Consider the following 19491-nt stretch of genomic DNA (forward strand, 5'->3'; position numbering starts at 1 on the left):
TCTCCAGAAATTTTAATTCACTGTAAGACAATAAAATATGCTGTCTTCAGATGTTACGAGACTATCTGGAAAAAAGTAAATAGTTTTTTTTTTGTTGTTATTGTCCACTCCCCCCGACTTAGTGTCTGTGACAGTACAGACATAAAAGCAAGTCCAGGAAAACTGAACTGCTGTTTGGCTCATATCTATCACTGAGGGAAAAAACACAAAAAGAACTTTTAAAAATCAAAAAAGTTACACACGGGAAAATTAAAGACTGTATGTGAAAAGGATATGAAATACTTATGAGTTAATTCCCTGCTTCAAATTAGTTTTGCACAGATGTAGTTCCAAGACTACTAAGATTGAGACTTCTTCAGCCTGCTATTACACAAATATAAAGTGTGGTACACTCGCACCACGTAGTAACAGCAAAAGGATTTGTGCCAATTATTCTGGATTTATTCATCCATCTGAGTATAAAACTATTATTTTTGTATGAGAAAAGGCAGTATCATAATTTAACCTTCGGCACAAATGATGTATAGAAACACATTTTTATATATTAAACACTTGTTGACTAATCAACAACATTATTGTAACTCTGCTCTTTGTTCCGAGCATGGGTAATTATTGAAGTGTAAGACCCACAGGCATGGAAAAGAAAAATAGCACGTGGTCAGCTTAGACTTTTCACTCGGAACTCCTCCATTGAGGAAACATCCTTAAGACATTGATAAAGAATATCAATTTTAAACAGGTGAAAATCAGACCGTTAGTTTAAATACGGGAAAACATGTTTCATTTACACATTTACACTTATTCCCACACTCCAGCATAACAACTTCGACAATTTTCTTCTTCGTATAAGCATTCTTATCTTGAATGTAAATTCTGTTTCACTGGACTCTCCTGCTTAGAACAAAAATTATCCCAATATGCAGAATCTTCAGATGCGACTGGAATACCAGATGCAACCAAATCTTCAAAAGTCAATAATGTAAACTGTGGTGGGTCAGACTCCATGGAAGAGACCTAGGGAAAATACATATTAGTATTACTATAAATCTCAATTTTCCTCCTGCAATATTCCCTGTCTGGTTTAAATTATGCATTGGTTACTGAAGAAGAAAGAAAATATTCCACTTGAGACCAACGTCACTGTCCCTAATTTAGGCTATACAGTAACTAATAGAAGCATGTAACAGGCCACACAGGAAAATCAAGTTTTTCTTTGAAACGCAGTTCAGAAAACTGAAAGAACAAGGGATGGAGAATGCTGGAAATATCACAGAACGAGCATTTAAGTCCAGAAAAAAAGGAAGAAAAAACCCACCAACAAACCCAAACAAGCTGTACTTCATTCTCCAGCAGACATGATTATTTGAGATGACAGCATGATGATTTACTCCACTAGAGGTGTGCCTATTCATACTCTTTTTAATACCAGTAAACGCTGAAGTTGTGCATGCTTCTCTCAAATTCATGTTATTTAAGGACAAAAGTGGTCACAATCAACCCACAATTCCCCGTGTTAAATCCAGATTAAATGCAGAATGAGATATTAGAGACGAGTGTCATGGTCTGTGTTAGTTCCATTACTTCAAGAAAAATCACATTTCAAAGAAAAAAAGGTTTGTTTTTTTGAGCACGTTACTGTGCAGCCTGCTGTATGCTATCTGCAAGTGTAATTCTTTCCAGACAGCAGGGCAAATATTACAGCTGCATGAATCGAACATGAATATAGCTGATCCTTCTAAATTCGGCATTTATTAAAGCAACATATTCTTCATGATTGCTATCTGACAGAATTCAGCAGGGCTTTTCTGCTGTGGGGTTATTCTGTCCGTCACACAAACTGACACATTTTTGATGCAGGCTAAGGTCCTGTTAACTTCTTGGGGAGTGAATACTGATGTCCTGTAATCACAGAATGGCTGAGATTGGAAGGGAGCTCTGGAAGTCATCTGGTCCAACACCCCTGCTCAAGCAGAGCCACTTAGAGCCAGCTGCCAAGGACCATGTCCAGATGCCTTTTGAATATTGCCACAGATGGAGACTCCACAACCTCCCTGAGCAATCTCAATCACCCTCACAGTGAAAAAAAAAAACGTTTCCTGATGTTCAGAGGGAACCTCCTGTGTGTCAGCTCATGTCCATTACGTTTGGTCCTGGCACTGGGCACTGATGAAAAGAGCCTGGCTCTGTCTAATTTATACCCTCCCTTCGGGTATTTAGCTACATTACTAAGATCCCGCCAAGCCTTCTCTTCTCCAGGCTGAACTATGCACTTATAGAAGCCTTTCTTGTTGCCTTGGACATCCCTGGCCAGATTAAATTCCATTTGGGCTTCAGCTTTCCTAACTTCATCCCTGGATGTTCAGACAATGTTTCTGTGTTCCTCCCAGGTTACCCATCCTTTTTTCCACTCTCTGTATGCTTCCTTTTTGTGTTTGAGTTTGGCTAGGACCTCATTGTTTATCCACACAGGCCCCTTGTCCTTTTCGCCTGACTTCATATGCATTGGGATGGAACTCTTTTGAGCTTGGAGGAGGTGATCCTTGAATATTAAACAGCTTGCTTGGGACCCGCTTCCCTCTGAGGTCTTATCCCACAGGACTCTTCCAAGCAGATCTTTGAGAAGGTCAAGGTCTGCTCTCCTCAAGCCCAGGGCTGTAAGCCCTCCTCCCTGCCAGGCTCCCGAATTCCACCATCTCATGTTCACTGTAGCCAAAGCTGCCTTTGACCTTCACATCCCCAACAAGCCGCTCCTTGTTGGCGAGTAGGAGGTCCAGCAGAACGCCTCTCCTAGTTGGCTCCTCTATCACTTGGAGGAGGAAGTTGTTGTCAACGGACTCCAGGAGCTTCCTAGATTGCTTATGTCCTGCTGTGTCCCTCCAGCAGATATTGGGGCAGTTGAAGCCCCCCATGAGGACCAGGGCCTGCGAACAGGAGGCTGCTTCGATCTGTCTGTAGGTGGCCTGATCCACTTGTTCTTTCTGGTCAAGTGGCATATAGCAGACACCCACTATAATGGCACCTAGACCTGTCCTCTCCTTAATCCTAACCTATAAACTCTCATCCATCCCCAGGCAGAGCTCCAAGCACTCCAGCTGCTCTCTTACACAAAGGGCAACTCCCCCTCCTCATCTACCCTACCTGTCCTTCCTAAAGAGCCTGTACCCCCTGATCACAACACTCCAGACATGGGAGCCATCTGATCACATCTCCACAATCCCAACAAGATCACAGCCCTGCAACTGCACACCAATTTCTAACTCATCATGTTTATTCCCCATACTGCCATGCACTAGTGTACAGGTCCTTTAGAGAGGCACCCCAGCACATTGAGTTCCTGGAGAGGGTTTGGGGGATTTGTCCATAATGGTGCCTTGTACACGCTTGCTTACATGCAAGTGCTGGAGGTGACCACGTCTAAGGCCCATTTTGCTTACTTTGTTATCCCTTCCTGTCACATCAATGAAGGTAGGTCAGTAAATAGGTAAAAGAGCAAAAATGCCTATTCTCTGCTTCAGTCTTTGAGCAGTAAGCTACTGCTAGGAATAAATGGAGAGACAACAAAATGGTTTGCGTTTGTTGTAACAGCACAGCAAAATTCAAAGCTGTCCAATGCAGACGGAAAGCAAAAGTTAATTGAACTGCCTGTCACTTTATATCCTCACACAAGTGACATGGTGTTGAGACATTCCTGTTCATCTGGCATTTTGGAGATGAGGTAAAGCTGCAGGAACTGTGCTTAGAGCCATGGAAGTGACATCACAGATGCATACCAAATATGAACCAAACCTCGGCGCTCAGTAGATTGTTAACAGATTTAGTTTGAACTTCAGCACATGCTTGTCTGAAGACAAGTGTGTTCTGTCTGAATTCATCACAAGTCCTGTGAAATTTAGCAAGTAATAGTTGCAAAGACATTTTATAGCCCACATTGAATCAAAGAATTATAAACTCAGCCATCTTTCATTGAAACCTGCCTCAGATAGCAGTCTGGATCTAGGTAATAGTGCAGATAAACGTTCCGTCTCTTCAAGCATACACCAATCATTAGCAGATATTTTGTTAAGATTCTTGACACTAGAGAATTTAAAATATAGTACTTAAAAGTAACAATTGGTCTTTCCTGTGAATTGTAGGTACTTGCTGTCAGGTTGGGAAGAAAGCCCACTGAAAGTATATGTTCTGCAAACAGGACACAATGAATTACTCCTGTCATAGCAGAGACGGAACAGAGACAAGCACTGACATCCTGAAGCAATCTCTACACACTCAATTTTTTTAAACTATGAAGAACACCTTTTCCTTTCAGCATATCTGGCAATAAATAATCTTTTTTACAGTTCTGTTAGAGAGAAGGCCACTTTCATTTCTTCCACATTTCTGCTAGGAGTCCTGAAAAGGCACAATGCAATAGTACAGAAATTTTCACTTCATTTCCATATTGGGGAGTCACAGAATGCTCACTTGTCCTATTTAAAATGAACTTTTCTCAGTGAATTGAGCTAATGAAATTTAGGTCATCACAAATGTAGTCAGTGTACAAGTATGCCTTCAAGACTTTTCTTGATTCAAAGACTTTTCATCATAACTCTTGATACCATGCCTATCCTTTCTATGATAATTTTAAGGTGTGTGACAGTGATGGCAAAGGTCAATACTTAAAATCCCTGGACTTTTGTAGAATGCTTAGGTAATTGTCTTTAGAAATAATGGCTGCCACCTTTTCACCTCAGACTGATATTTATCAGTATTCCTGTAGGAAGGATGATATGCAGCCCCACGGGGAATTTAAATATGTCCTGTCAAACGAAAGCACATATTTTCTTAAAGAATATTTAAGCACTGATTTACCACAGTAAATCCTCAAAGGCAGTTTGCACCTCTTTTTTTAATCTAACCAATACTAGTTAAAAGGTCTGCCTCTCTGTGCTATCCATGAACACAGACTCAGACTTTAAGACCATGACAAATGTGTGCACAAACACTTTTGTCTTTTAGCCATTCATATACTAATTGTTGTTTTTCTAGTTCTCAGCAGAATCTTTGTACATACATAACAACTAACCCATTTTCTTGTGAGCAACTAAAACACCACAGACAGACCTTACAATTTGTCACACTTTCCCTTGCTGACTGTCTGCCTATTTTGGCTACAACTTGCCAGTCTCTCTCAAATTTGACTTTTATTGCTATTTTCATGACCAAGGTCTTTGTTAAATTGCACAGAAAATCCTGAAAAGCTTTTAAACAGCTTTGTTGCTTCTCTCAATAAAGAGACCACATGGAATGAAGACTAACACTGCTGTTCTTCCCATCTGTTGGTTGTTGTTGCTTGTCTCGAGGGTTAACTTGTCATAATGGTGTTTGAGAGATGGATCTGCTCTGGGATACATGCACTGACAGTCCCCCATTAAAATCAACTTGGTGAGGTGCCGTACCAGTTTAGCAGTCCAGATTGGTTCACTGTCTCCATTTCCCTCTGTGAAAACCATCTTCCCTACACAAGTACTAGCAGGCTGTGATACAAATCACTTAATCTCTTGAATGAATGCACTGAATGCCGTAACACATACATTCCAGATTTGACATTACTCATTGCTGTCCTCTGAAACCATTTTGCCCTTCCAGACCTTTCCTGAAACAGGCACAACAGAACAAGATGTAACGGTTCAGTAACAATCTGGTTAATACTGTGCTTAAGATAAGCTTTCTCCTTGGTCCTCCTACATCTGAGATAACACACTTCTGGCTACAGCATCAAACAAAGTTTATGTTCAAGTGATCTTATTGCGGCCTCCCAGTACCTAAAGGGAGCTTACAGGAGAGCTGGGGAAGGACTTTTTACTAGGGCATGTAGTAGTGATTGAATGAGGGCGAATGGCTTTAAACTGGAAGAGGGGAGGTTTAGATTAAGCATTAGGAAGAAGTTTTTCACTTTGAGGGTGGTAAGGCACCAGAACAGGTTGCCCAGAGAGGTTGTTGAGGCCTCATCCCTGGAGGTGATTAAGGCCAGGCTGGACATGGCCTTGGGCAACCTGGTCTAGTGGGAGGTGTCCCTGTCTATGGCAGGGGGGTTGGAACTCAATGGTCTTCAAGGTCCCTTCCAACCTAAACCATTCTATGATTCTATGATTAGTTACCAAGACCTGAAAATGTTTCATAATTTCTTACATCAGAATGCTTCTGTCCAAATCCCTCCTGTTTTCCGAGAGCCACTGCAACATGATGATGGTCATCTAACCGGGTTTCCTAGTAAAGATAGAAAATGGCAATGTAGATGTATTTTCTTTATTCTGTTTCCAGCAAAGACTATATAATTCTTTAGAATATGGTTCAGAACAACAGCAGAACATCATTTAAAATATTTTACAGTAATGACATTCAAAAAGCAGTAGTCCTTTTTAGCAGTTCTGTTGGAGAGCCCAAGGATGCAGACACATTGAAAAGTTATCAGGGCTGAACCAGTTCGCCATATGTTACCATCATCTCACCCATTTGTAGATATTTATATTCAAGTTTATGAGTGTAGCATTCCTTTACCAGTCCCTTCTAAGTCACAAGCCATATAACCCATCTTAACTATCTGTTTTCCAATGAGATGCACTGTGAACTTCTGGGAGGTATTCAAAACAACAATGTAAATGTAAACTTAAATCAATGACTCTCTCAGTCTTGGCTTCCCATAGCACGGAGGATCACAACTTTAAATTTTTGACACAGCAGTCTGAGCACTGCCCTGTGTAAAAGCAAATCAATTGTCCTCAAAAATGTTTTTAGATATATAGCTATATATTTAGTAATACAATTTATCTATTTAATAGTTTTCTTTAAAAGTGTTTTCTTCTAGAAAGGCTAAGAATTCATCATAAACAATTTGTTTCAGAAAAAAAAACAGTTTTATATACTGTTTCTGAATAATGTTTATTCTATAGTCTATTCATAATCCTGTTGTCTTTTTTTATATATATACATATATATATGCACACACACACACACATATATATAAAGGGGGGGATGTTTTCTTTGCTTCTTTATCCAAAAATTTTCACATAATTTCTGCACAAACTTGCTAAAATGGAAATCAAGAATAACAGGAATTTTACCTAGAAAAATTAACAATTTAGATATCACCATTAATCTGAAAATCAACTAGTAGTCTAGATATTCTCCTGGGATGTATGACTAGACCTCTAATTTCCACTTCCTTGGGAAATACTCTAACTGCACTATATTATAATATAAAGAAAGTATCATGATGTCCTATTTCCTCAGACAGGTTGTTGGTTGCAGTTTTTTTCCCCCCTTTTAATCTAAGCAAAACGTCTTTTAAAACAATACTGTCAGTCTGCATTAGGCTTCTCTACATTTTTTCTACTATACAGGATTTTCAAAGATTTCTACTGCAAGGATACCATTTCTGGGATTCCCAAACAGCCCTGTATATAAAAAAAATAAAATTGTGCCAAGATGCTCAGCTCAGATCTACTCAGCCCAGCTCAGCCAAGACAGCAGCTGCTATGGTCATGTGTAGCAGCAGTACAACTACGAGGCTGGGAGACTTTACTGGCAAAGATGTGGGTGTCTTGGCAGATACGTGCTGGTGTGGGAGTGGAACCGTGTTTTTTACTTTGATCTCTTCAGCACCAAAACTGTGCCTATTTGATAGATTTAGCAGTCAACTTTGTATCCCTCACCTACTTAAAACACAAAACATCAAGCTCATGTTGTTTTACCTTTCTGCAAAGCACTAGTAAGAAAAAGACTATTTCAATTCTGTCTAGATTAGGGGAAATACTTAATGCACATGAGAAACACTAACAAATTTGCGGTGTAAGCAGTACTTCACATGACTGCAAGAGCTACAGGTGTGCTCTTGAAGTATTTTACTAGGTTTTCCATTCCTTTACTAGGGTACAAGACTGAAAATAAGTCAAGCATAAAGAATGCTACCTCAAGTTTGATGAAATCTAACGATTTGTACGTATCACACGCATTTCCTTAACTTCCTCAAAAATAAAAAAGTACTATGAAAATTAGATGTTTGATAAAATGTTGTTAAACAATTTATATAGTTCTAGGGTGGCAGTGGTTTGTGTTTGTCTATATAGAAAAATGACTACCTCCAGTTTTCATTTAATCGCTTCATTTCCCCCCCTTCTTTCACTTTTTGCATGTCCACAAGGTTAAAGACTGATCAGATCAGAGGGCACAGCACAGCACATTTAGGCGGTGGCCTAAATCTGTAGTCAGAAGTCTGCAAACAACTGTGTTACAGCTTTAAGCTAAACGTACAGAATTTCTTTTTGCGAAGTGAACTTATGTATTACTTCTTGTTTGTGCAACTAAAACCATATTATAGATAAAGTCTTTTACATATTGTTAATGAACTAATTTTTTGTCAGCTCACAGCTGCATTTAACAGGCAGTGACTCTAGAAAACAGGGACAATTCTCCTGCAGAGACCTTGCCCAATGGACAACGAATTCAGAAGGTTTCACCTCATTTACTTCACGTATCCTCTGCGGTCACAAAAGAGTTTTCAGAATCTTACAATAAAATATAGCAAACTATGTACTTTATCTTATCTTTGCTGCTTCAGAGAAATGTAAATCCAAACCAAATGCAGAAAGGAAGGAGATCTTTCCTGGCCCCTACTATTGGCCAGCAAAAACCTTAAGGTATGGAGTTAATGAAACGTACTGAAATCATAAAAACCAGAGAATCAGCTTGCTTCCCTATTCATCTGGGAGATATTGCTATACTAGCTCACAAAATAAATCCAACTTCTTAAATGGAAATAGAGGATTAAAGAAAAAGAGAAAGAGGACAATTGTACAGACTTCCTCTGAGGTAATGAGTTTGTTTTGTTAAGATTTCTCTCTATAAACCACAAAATATAAAATGGATAGAAATTTGTTTTTCTCTGCACAGAACCAAAGTGTTACTAGAGCTGTTCAAGCTACAGGCAGACTGAGATTTATAATGACCTCATTTCAAAGGCTCGGCAGAATGACGTGTCTGGGATTCGAACCATTCTGGATTCGCTCAACAACAGACAGCTTATGAGGAAACTTTACCTTCCTAGCCAGCAGAACTGATTGCTGTATGAATCCAGTTGGATTAGCCAGTCTTAGAAGTAAAAGTTTTCATTCCTATTTATTCCTGACACTACAACAGGATTAGCTTCTCTTACTGAGGGTGAAAGACTCCATTACAGTCACATACCAACAACACTTACTAAATATGTTTCAAACCGACCCAGATAACCTCAGTTTGAAATTCATACTCTGGAAATAATGTATTTGCATATAGACAAACCAAGCAAATATTTGTTGTGAAAAAATGCAAGCAATTATTTGTGTAGTAGCAGTGATGCCAGGTGATTCCTAATCCCCAAGTGAGGTTTAGGATAAATTGGGTGTTTCCTTTATAAACTGGTTGTATCCAAAATTGAGGTAGGGACCAAAACAGAAGTGTCTTGTGTCTCATTTAAGATTCTTCTTTAATGTAGATACCAATAAGTGCTATCCAGTCATTCTTCCTGATTAACTGTATAAAACTGGGACCAATAAGGAAAGACTCATGAATACACTTAAGATTTGGCAAATCAGTAATTAGGATTTTTTTTTTCCACATATCAGATCTGTTACAGATATATGTATTATAAACTTACGTTTATCTCTAAATTATAAAACTTGTCATAATTGTTATTGATCAACTGCTTTCATTTTTATTAAAATTAACTAGTACTTCATTCTGTAAGTTTATTTTCTTCAAAGGAAGTAAATGGAGCATATTGAATTACCCATAATAATAATCATGATCATCATCAGCATAATGACTCCATCCTAAATTAACACCCTGACACAAATACCGTATCACTCTTCACTGGGAGAGCAAAGCTGTAATTATTACTAAACAAATTCACATCTTTAAAATGAGGAAAGTGTGGACTGCCTGTGTGAATAAAGCATATTTAGCACATAGCAGATGTACCTTAACATTAAATTTATGTTTTTAAATGAAGTTTTACTGTATTTTTTCTCCTACTCCTTCCAAAACAGTTGGAGGGAATCTGAGTAGCAATCTCTAGAATACTATATGAAAACAAGTGCCTAAAGCGAAACTAATCCATCAAAAACCAAGACACTGTTTCTGAGCTACTGCTTTCTACCCAAGCTCAAAAATATACGAAGAGTGGAGGAGGGGAACGACACTTCGAACAAAACTAAACCCTTGGTAAAGGGACCACAAACAGTCAACTAAACAAGGTAGTTCATTTAATATTTACAATGAAATAACAGAATATTTTTTCTAATGCTCACAGAAAATTCTATCTCCCATATGAACAGGCTTTGCTCTTGCGAACAGTTACAGGGTGTCTGAACAGTGTCAACTTTGATTTGCTCTGATTCACTAGTACTTCTCTTGACCTTTTAGTCATTACAAGTATAAGGTGGTGGGTCTTTTTCTACTCTTTATGCTTTTAAGTTGCTTTTTTCACATTACATGGTACTTTCTGAAGGCGATTTCAGAATATTTTGTGTAATTTAAATGGGTAAAATCCCCTTTATTTCTCTCTTCTGTTTTTGGTAAATTAGATTCTCTTTAAAACTTAAAAAATATGTGATAATTGGATTTTAAACAGCCTTGCTCTCTTCAGTCACCTCCTACCATAAAGATGTAGGCAGATCTGAAAAGTAAAAGTGAGTTCATTATATTTTTTTATTTGATAGAAAAAATTCACTCAAGCAAACTCAGCACAACAGGGAACACAAGGAAAATACTATACCAGTAAAATGCAGTCTTACAGCTGATTCTTAATGATTCTGATTCTAAATTTTGATTTACATATGTTCAATGTGGTTATATAGAATAAAGGCATGAAGCTGGAATTAAAAATAATCAGATGTGTAATGCAACCATAGGGTGTTGAGACTGTTTATCATTATTGAAAAAATAAATTTGAATACTTCTTACCTCAAATGTCCACTCATCTTCTTTATCTCCATCTAGAAGCATTTTTGTCTCCTTATACACCTTCCCTATTTCCAGTTGCAATGGGGACACGTTAAATTCAATTCTTTGCAAGTTAAAGCCAATTCCAACTCCGATAGCTTTTAAGAAGCTTTCCTTTAAGGCCTAAAACACAGAGTAAATGTATTTTATTCATACTGACTGTTTTCAAACTGTTCTATAAACCTTACTTCTGAGCAGACACTGTAGACCAAATAAATTTGACTTGTACTACTGTAAATGTGAGGGTAGACTGATGCAATTAACAAGAGAAAAAATTATCACCATTGTTAATACCTAGCCTAACTTGCTGCATTATATAATGAACATGCAACCCTTTACCTTGTTCTGGGTATGTGTTTAAAACTAGTCATAAATCCTTCCAGAAATGTCAACTGTAAATCACTAAAATATAAAACCTATTAAAATATTATCTCCACATGAACATGTAACTATAAAATGTATACAATTCTACCATAATGAAAATAATAACAAAATATGTCAAAAGAGAACATGCAGGTTATAGCACTGCAGTCTTTAAATAGGAAAAAAAGTATTACCCAGTGCCGATAAAACATATCCAGCTGCATCCATTCATTACTCATAGAGTTGATTATACCCCACTCTGTTGCAGTAAACTGTCGCTTCATGATGCGAAAAAAATTTGGAATTGAGCTACTACCTATAAATTAGAAAGAGATATTTACAGAAATTTTAATAGAGTAGTAATAATAAGCAAATGAATTACCTCATGTTATTGCTCTAGAAAAAAACTCATAAGAAAAAAAATTATGAACCAACTCTGCTCTACAATCTGAATTTATATAGCCTCGAAGCAGTGCTGCTGATGATTGTGCAGGACACGGTATAAGAAAAACCCATTCCTATAGCAGAATTACTGCACTAAAACTGTGAAATGAAAGTCATAAACATATTATGTATTTTCAGCATTTTCTAAAAAAGGAAAGTATTTAACCAGTACTGATTTTACATTAAAAAAAATATATTCAGCTACAAAAGTAGCATGTACAGTCTTTGACATGTGACAGCTTGATCTAGTAACATTTGATAAAACAGCATGCTGTTTGTCAGAATTCATCAAGCTATTCTGCCTCCTGCCCTTGGATGCTGGGATACAAAAGAAACACTTTTTAGAGCACATGTAGAAATACAATCTCCCAAATTTATCACGTGCATATTAAGTCTTTTGGATTTATTCTGCAAGAAAAATGGGGGTAGGGTGATGCCCATAATTACAGTAAGAAAAATACTATGGAAAAAACCAAAACCACCAAATCTTCAAATCCTTAGATTAAACTTAAGCCTCCTCTAAAAACAAGCACAGCGATGTAGCACTGCAGCAGTTCTTCAGGGGCTACACCACTTTCCTCCACTAGTCTAAATTTACTTTGCAGAAGACACTACAGACTGTGTGGTTATATTGATCAATGGCATTTCCATAATATATTGGAAGCTATGGACCTCATTACACGCTTGGCTAATCACCCATGGCCTATATCATTAATCAGCATACCATGCAATCTGTCCAATAGGGCTTACAGCTTGCTAAACAGACAATGGCAGAAAGCAATCTATTTTCTTTAGTAGGGATAATAAAAATCTGGACAGAGACAATTCCACATATTGAGACAAAATTTTTCATAGGTTATACAATTTTCTTATTAGAAAGAAGATATTAGTTGTATTTCATCCAAAACACGTCTCCCCTCCCAATACCACACTACTTTTAAAAACCCATCAATAAATTGCTTAACAAAGATGCAGATTCTAACCCAAGCTCTGCCACTGATTCTGTGAGTGGCTATGGGCAAGAACCTTCCTTCTCTACACTTATGTTCCCCATCTTAAACCAGGGATAAGGGTATTAAGCCTTCTCCATAAAGTTGTTGTCTTCTAAAGATATCTAAGCACTATATAAAACCAGGTATTGGCAGCAGTAATAATTGAGCTGAATAAACTAATGCCACACTAAAGCACACATTCAGGTTTTCTGACAATTTCCAGATCGTATTTCAAAGTGTAATCTGACATACACATCACACAAGACATGCCAGTGACATTTCAGAGATGCCCTCAACTTCATTTGTAGTCTAAAGTGAAGAAAACATCTTAAGACAGAAATTTTGTTGACAGTTGCAGTAGTCAGCTAATGGAATGATCCAGAACCATCTAAGGACAGAACTAACTTTTTTCTCTGGAGAAAACAATGATACTGAAAAAGAAGAGCAAGCACAATGTCGAGTGTTTTTTGATGGATTACCAATGCAAATGAAATATCCATCTAATTAGAAAATCCAACTTGCCCAAAACAATGAAAAATAACAAAGCAATTTATTCAATTTGGAGAAAAGTTATTGTCTTTCATCTCTCTGAGTTTATATGGCCCATTTTATGATCAAATAACCGTGTTAACGCCTGCTCCAAACAACCCACTTATTTTTTTTTTTTTCCTTTCTCTTCTTCTCTCAAGTATTTAAGACAACAGTGGTGAGGCACCAGCCTTGTCAGGTGACTCAATCTACAAAACATTCAAGAATGTCCTGGTGTACCCTTCCTCCTCCATTACTTTCAGAGAGTTCTCTTGCTTTCAATAACCCAGGGCTGTTCACACTACCAGAGAAGCCTATCCAAGGCTATCCACACTACATTGCCTTCAGCAAGAGGCATACAGTGCCTCCTGCATTGCCAGTCCTTCCACCATCCAAACCTTATCACGCAAGGTGAACACACTCGACACTTAAACTGTTTTGTATGCCAAGTGTTTATCAAACCCATATACTACTGTCTTTTCACTCCTTACCCCTTTTTTGTCGTAGGTTTCTTCAACCGATCCAACTGTCCGTTTCAACGTTTACATTCAAATTTAGACAATACTTTCCCCTCCAATCCAGCTGTCCATCACGTCCCTCCTCTGAAAAGCTCAGGCACCGCTCTCTCCTGAACTGCCCTCCCCTCCTGTTTCCTTCTTAATACAGTGCAGTTGCTTTGCTCTGAGGAATGGATCAGATTAGATGTGACAGGACTACTATTCTCCACAGATTACTAGCAGTACCACAGCCTGCCTACTCCATTTCCCTATATTTGCTTCACTATCAGAGGAAAGATAGATTCACAGTCATGGAAAAAATTAGGTTGGAAAGGACCTCTGGAGATCACCTGGTCCAATCTCCTGTTATAAACAGAGCCTTATGTGTTAGGTTACCCAGAGCTCTGTCAAGCAGAGTCTTTCACTCCTTCTCTGGGTAACTTATTCCAGCGTTTTACTGTTCTCATGGTGATGAATTGTTCTATCAAGACAGAATTCCCTCTGAAGCAACCTGAGCTTGTTGCCTTTTGCCCTGCTCCTGTGCACCCTCACGAAGACAGCTACCTACATCTTCTGTACAGTCACCTTTCAGGCAGATTGTGATTAGATAATCTTTCTCAGAACTCTCCCTTCTAAAGGTTCAACAGACCCAGCTCCATCTTCTGCATAGGTCAAGTTTCCCAACCCTCTATTTACCTTGGTGGCCTTCCCTAAACCCTCTTCCATGTCCCCATGTTTCTCACAACCTAGGGGATAAGAAGGGGACAAAACCAGAAGAAGCAGAAAGTTTTCTTTTAGATTATAGCTGTTTTGCTTTTATTTTAAGAAAAAAAAAATAATCCTCAAACATACTTGCCACAATTTACAAAAACTTCCTTTCAAAGAATAGGAACAAGTCCCATATAGCAATTATTCAATTGGGTTTAAATTTGCAGTTGTAAATTACCTCCCATTTGACAACTTGTTTCAGAAATAAACTCACCTATCAACAATTATACAAACACTTGGACTTATTTCTGTGACCATTTCAATTCATTAATAATCCAAGTTTTAGTTTAAAAAATAATTAAATTTCATTAAAAATACATCAAATTATTCCATTATGCATACTTTAGAGCTAACAGCTATTTTGGATACAATTTTGGATTGCACATGGTATGGTCTACAGACGATCATTTGAGGCACAGGACAAGACAGGCTACCAGGGCCCCTCACTGAACAAGTGAGCTTCCTATTCTGATAATAACTTCCTAAGACCTTCTTAAGTATTTTTCCTCCTGTGTTTATTGCCTTTATTTTTCTCTCATAGAGGTCTGTGAAAAGTGCTAAACACTTTTGGTAATCTCAAAGCTTACTCTGTAAAATTTAAGCAAAGAAAGAAAAAATGAGCCTTGGTATTTTAGTGATCTTTGTGAAGTCACAATATTTTCTACAAGGAAAATACAAATATCATGTAACAGAATACAAAAGAAACTGAAATGCAAGTTGGAACTCTGACAGGAAATAAAGGCAAGACAGAGAAGTATTTATAAGGGTTATCAACCAGACATATTATTCTTAGAAGTTTCAAAAGATCTTTCCCAAGACTTGCAAAGGATTCCCCACAAAAAATGACATAACGTGATAAATATTCTCATAAACATAGTCAGCTTTGGCTTTACCTTCAGACTTTTGTAAACTAACTAAAAATGTGAACTTAGTATCTGCACTTCACTCTGCAGTGGTTTCTTCTTCTCTACAAGATGATACCAATTTTCTAAGAGAAATTTGGGTGTACATGTGTGTATGCAGGTGGAATTCTGGTACATAAATGCTCTAAGATCCTTAATGCATGCAAACTTTAGTATTTTTCTAAGAGCAAATTCTAAGAAAATTCTCCAAAAAAGATCTACGAACTGGAGAAGCATGATAAAAATGAACTGACAATAAAAACTTGAAAAACAGATTCTCTGAAGGAACAAAAGCTTTTATTGTAATGCACACGTATAATACAAATACTTCCAGAAATACTTTCTGTCTTTATATTTTTAATGATCAACGATAAGGCCAGACACTCATTGAAACTTATGTAATCATACTTGTGTTTCTTATTTAACTCGCAGCAGTAAAGAAAAAGGATTTTTTTACGATATGCTGTAGAAAACTGCACATCTGATCTGTCTGTGGTTCTAAACACCCATACGCTAAGAAGCTTCAGAGCAGACGCCACACAGCTGGGTTCACATAGCACTAAGCCCTTGCTTATACAATCCAGCACTTCTTTCCCAGTGTTCAGGGTTATTAAAAAAACCACTTAAATGTTGAGCCAAAAAAAATTAGCCGGGGATACAACTATGTGGAAAAATTTAATTGAAACACTCAAAACTGCATTTCAAATATCCCTTCTTGTAAGTCATACTTACAGCTTCTGAAGAACTGGAATTTAGATTCTGATTCCAATAAATCCAACATACTTAAAGTAATCTTGCCCATCTCAGTGGCAAAGTGAGATTCCCGTAACATACAATGTGTGCACTTCAGAAAAAAATACGTATGCAAATTACTTATTTAAATTGATGAGCATCAGGAAATTGCACAATATTTATCTGATTGGTCAAGCATCTGACTACGTGGGGATTCGTCACTGAAATGGAATAAATTCAGTTTTGTGATTTTAGGAATACGTAAGAGATATAAGACATGTTTTCATATGAGATTTCAAAAATAAGTGGAGTTGGAAGCAGAGAAAAGCAGGAAGCTTGTTCCACAAATGGCTTATGATTAATGGGAAAAGATACATATCTCCATCAACTATTAAAACTCTTTGAAAGAACAGTCACTCACCTTATGCTGGTTTTCTTTAAGAGAAGAAAAGTTGTGATAGGAGCAGATCTATGAAAATACTGGATAAAAGGTTTAAAAGAAATAAGAAAAATGCTGATTTAGATTCTATATGGAATGGAAAGAGTGCATTTCAGCAGACAGAAACATTGAGCCAACAGCACGAAAGTTATTAACGTGACAATGGGGTGGGAGGGTAGGGATGAAATTTTTGAATTAAACATGAAACCAAACTTGCCTGAGTCAAGAGGATTAATGAAAATAAGCTCCACTGTGACAGAGTTTTCTTGCTTTGAAATTTATCATATTGATTACTGTAAGTATTCTTTCAAAACTCCAACAATATCTCTTTTCACAACTAGCCTGTATTAATACCTTAAAAATATGATTTTTATTTAGTATAGAAGCTTAATCATAAAAAATTTATTAATAAAGACAGTTTTTATTTTCAGAAATGCATATATCTTTTCAGTCATCAAACAAATAACTTCACTATAAACCATGTGAAAAAAACTAAGTTAACAGCTACAAATTTTGAATGTGGTAATTCCTGGCAATGTAAACTTTAAAACTACTTCCAACGATTTGTATAGATCCTTCTTCCTCACCTATGCCCCCTAATTTCCTAACTTACAGTTAATACAGTGTCCAAAATTTACATAGCTTCTTTTCAAAAGAACCTGGGAAATTTACTTCTTTTTAATACAGACCAGAATTATATCATCCTTTCTTTCTTATTGGAAAAAACATTTTAATTTGTATATGTTTTTATAGTTCACTCTTTTCATCACCATTATACAAACTGTTGTGTATTCTTTCTGCATTTGTTCATAATAGCTAATATTCTGAAAGCATTTCTTTAGTCTACTGTAAACTCCACACTTGAAAAATTTTTGTTTCAGAGCATGACATCCTTTAAACACTGGAAGCAGTTTTTGTTTATACATTGGATCATCTTGCTGAAAAGCAAGAGTCAACCAGAAAACTCTAATAAATTTAATCAAAACATACTACAGCTTCTTTTCATAATATCCAATTAACTGACAACAATTTGTCCCAGTATGTTATTGCTTAAGAAATACAAACCTTTATGTTCATTTGCATTAGAACAGACTGGATGGTTTGGCTATTCAATGGTCTAAATTTAAAAGTTCTTTTTCCATAGAATAAGTAGAGCTCTGCCTCCTTCCCACAATGCTCACCAACTTGTTTCTTAGGGAACAGTAGCCAACGGAGGAAAGGCATCCAGCAAATCTCTGAGCATTTCCTCCAGTTGGTGTCTAAATTAGTTCAATATTCACATGCGAAGCTAGAGGTTTTATCCTTGAGACCAAGATACATTTTCGTTGATTTTTCTTTAATCTAGACACTTAAGCCTCACACCCCTATCACATCGTAATACAGATTTGAAAACAGAGTAGTTTACAGAAAAAATAAATGTAAAATTAACACAGCTGTGAAGGCAATAGATTTCTTACCTATATACAGCTATTACTTTATGCTAATAAACTTTAAAGCACATTAGATCCTTAAAAATACAGTCCAAGTAATCCTTCAAAAATTGTCTTCCATGCATTTAAAAAATGAAAAAAAAAAAAGAGGCTAACCCAAAAGTTAAGTTTCTTTATTAAATTAAAAATACACAATGCCCTGGAAATTTCAGGAAGAGTGAGGAGAAGAAATAGTGAGTGATACTGGAAAAGAGTCCAGTATTAAACCTGGAAAGTAAACATGCTATACACAGATAAGCGTGCACGTACATGTGTGTGCATATGTGTGCGCATTTTGGATTTTTTGCTCAAACTATTTACATTGAAATATATAATGCCATCTTTTTCACTGCAATGACAACTAGGTACTTGATTGATTTTTCGTAAACACTAGGCAAAAAATCTGCTTTGCATTTTCCCTGTAAAACAGCAAAACTCCAGACCAGACAGAAAAGACTGACTTTAAAAAGATGTAGGAGTGAAGAATAAGAAAACATACTATATTCCCTTGTCCTACTTGAGAAAATGCTTTAGAAATAGTAGATAAATACAGAGTAATTTTTCCCCATTTTTCTACCTGATAAAAAAAGCCAAACAAGTTGCATTTGTAGGAAGATTAAAGGCAATCAGAATCACAATCCATGTAAATCATGACTCTATTAATAGTGAAGATTACCATCCACAGGGCGAATACAGAAATCTTTATACTGGTGTTTTGTTTACACTGTTACAAATATCAGGTCAATCATAAGTCAGCTTTGGTAATACAATGTACACTTAACAAAGGTAGTAACTATCCTGTTGCACTTGAAGTTATAAAAACTATGACATGCCTTCTCAAAAATAGTGAGAAGAGCAGATGACTGACTTTCCTCACTTCAGTTTTTATCAGTTTTACAGTCTTCAAATTGTTTTGATCAGATACAAACTAACTAGCTTATATTGTGGTCTGTAGCCAAAACTATGGAAATTGAAAGCTAAAAGCTACTACTGACAATTCATTGATCAACTAATCCCCTGAAAACAACCAAAACAACCAAACAAGAAAACCAAACCCCAGAACACTAACAGACTCCTGATTGCCTTGAGCTGCATGAAAGAAACAGGTCAGTGATCAAGAACTGATACCTAATCAATACATACCAATTTACTTTCAGATGGCAAACGGGGAAAGTGACAATGCGAAACGTACTACCTAGCAAGAAGAGCAACTGAAGTATGAACAGATTAATCTACTTAATAATGTGAAACACAGGCTAGCTATAAATCCTGCAAACTAACGAACAGGATGAAGTTGTTTTAAGTCATGCACTGTTGGGCTGACAATCCTTTTGGTGTAGG

General features: G+C 36.9%; 1 protein-coding gene across 1 annotated transcript in view; it reads right to left on the reverse strand.

Annotated features, from left to right (window-relative positions):
- Positions 1–855: 855 nt before the first annotated feature.
- The window catches only part of AASDHPPT (aminoadipate-semialdehyde dehydrogenase-phosphopantetheinyl transferase), a gene marked incomplete at both ends in the record, with an annotated part of 32051 nt that continues 13415 nt past the window's right edge, over positions 856–19491 (reverse strand). The window contains 4 exons of the mRNA XM_082484609.1: positions 856–1014; positions 6169–6246; positions 10978–11139; positions 11574–11695. Coding sequence (XP_082340735.1) covers positions 856–1014; positions 6169–6246; positions 10978–11139; positions 11574–11695 — 521 coding nt within the window. The remainder of the gene's footprint in view (positions 1015–6168; positions 6247–10977; positions 11140–11573; positions 11696–19491) is intronic.

This window comes from Vanellus vanellus (genome assembly GCF_965231255.1).
Source record: "Vanellus vanellus genome assembly, chromosome: 1".
Taxonomy (NCBI): Eukaryota; Metazoa; Chordata; class Aves; order Charadriiformes; family Charadriidae; genus Vanellus; species Vanellus vanellus.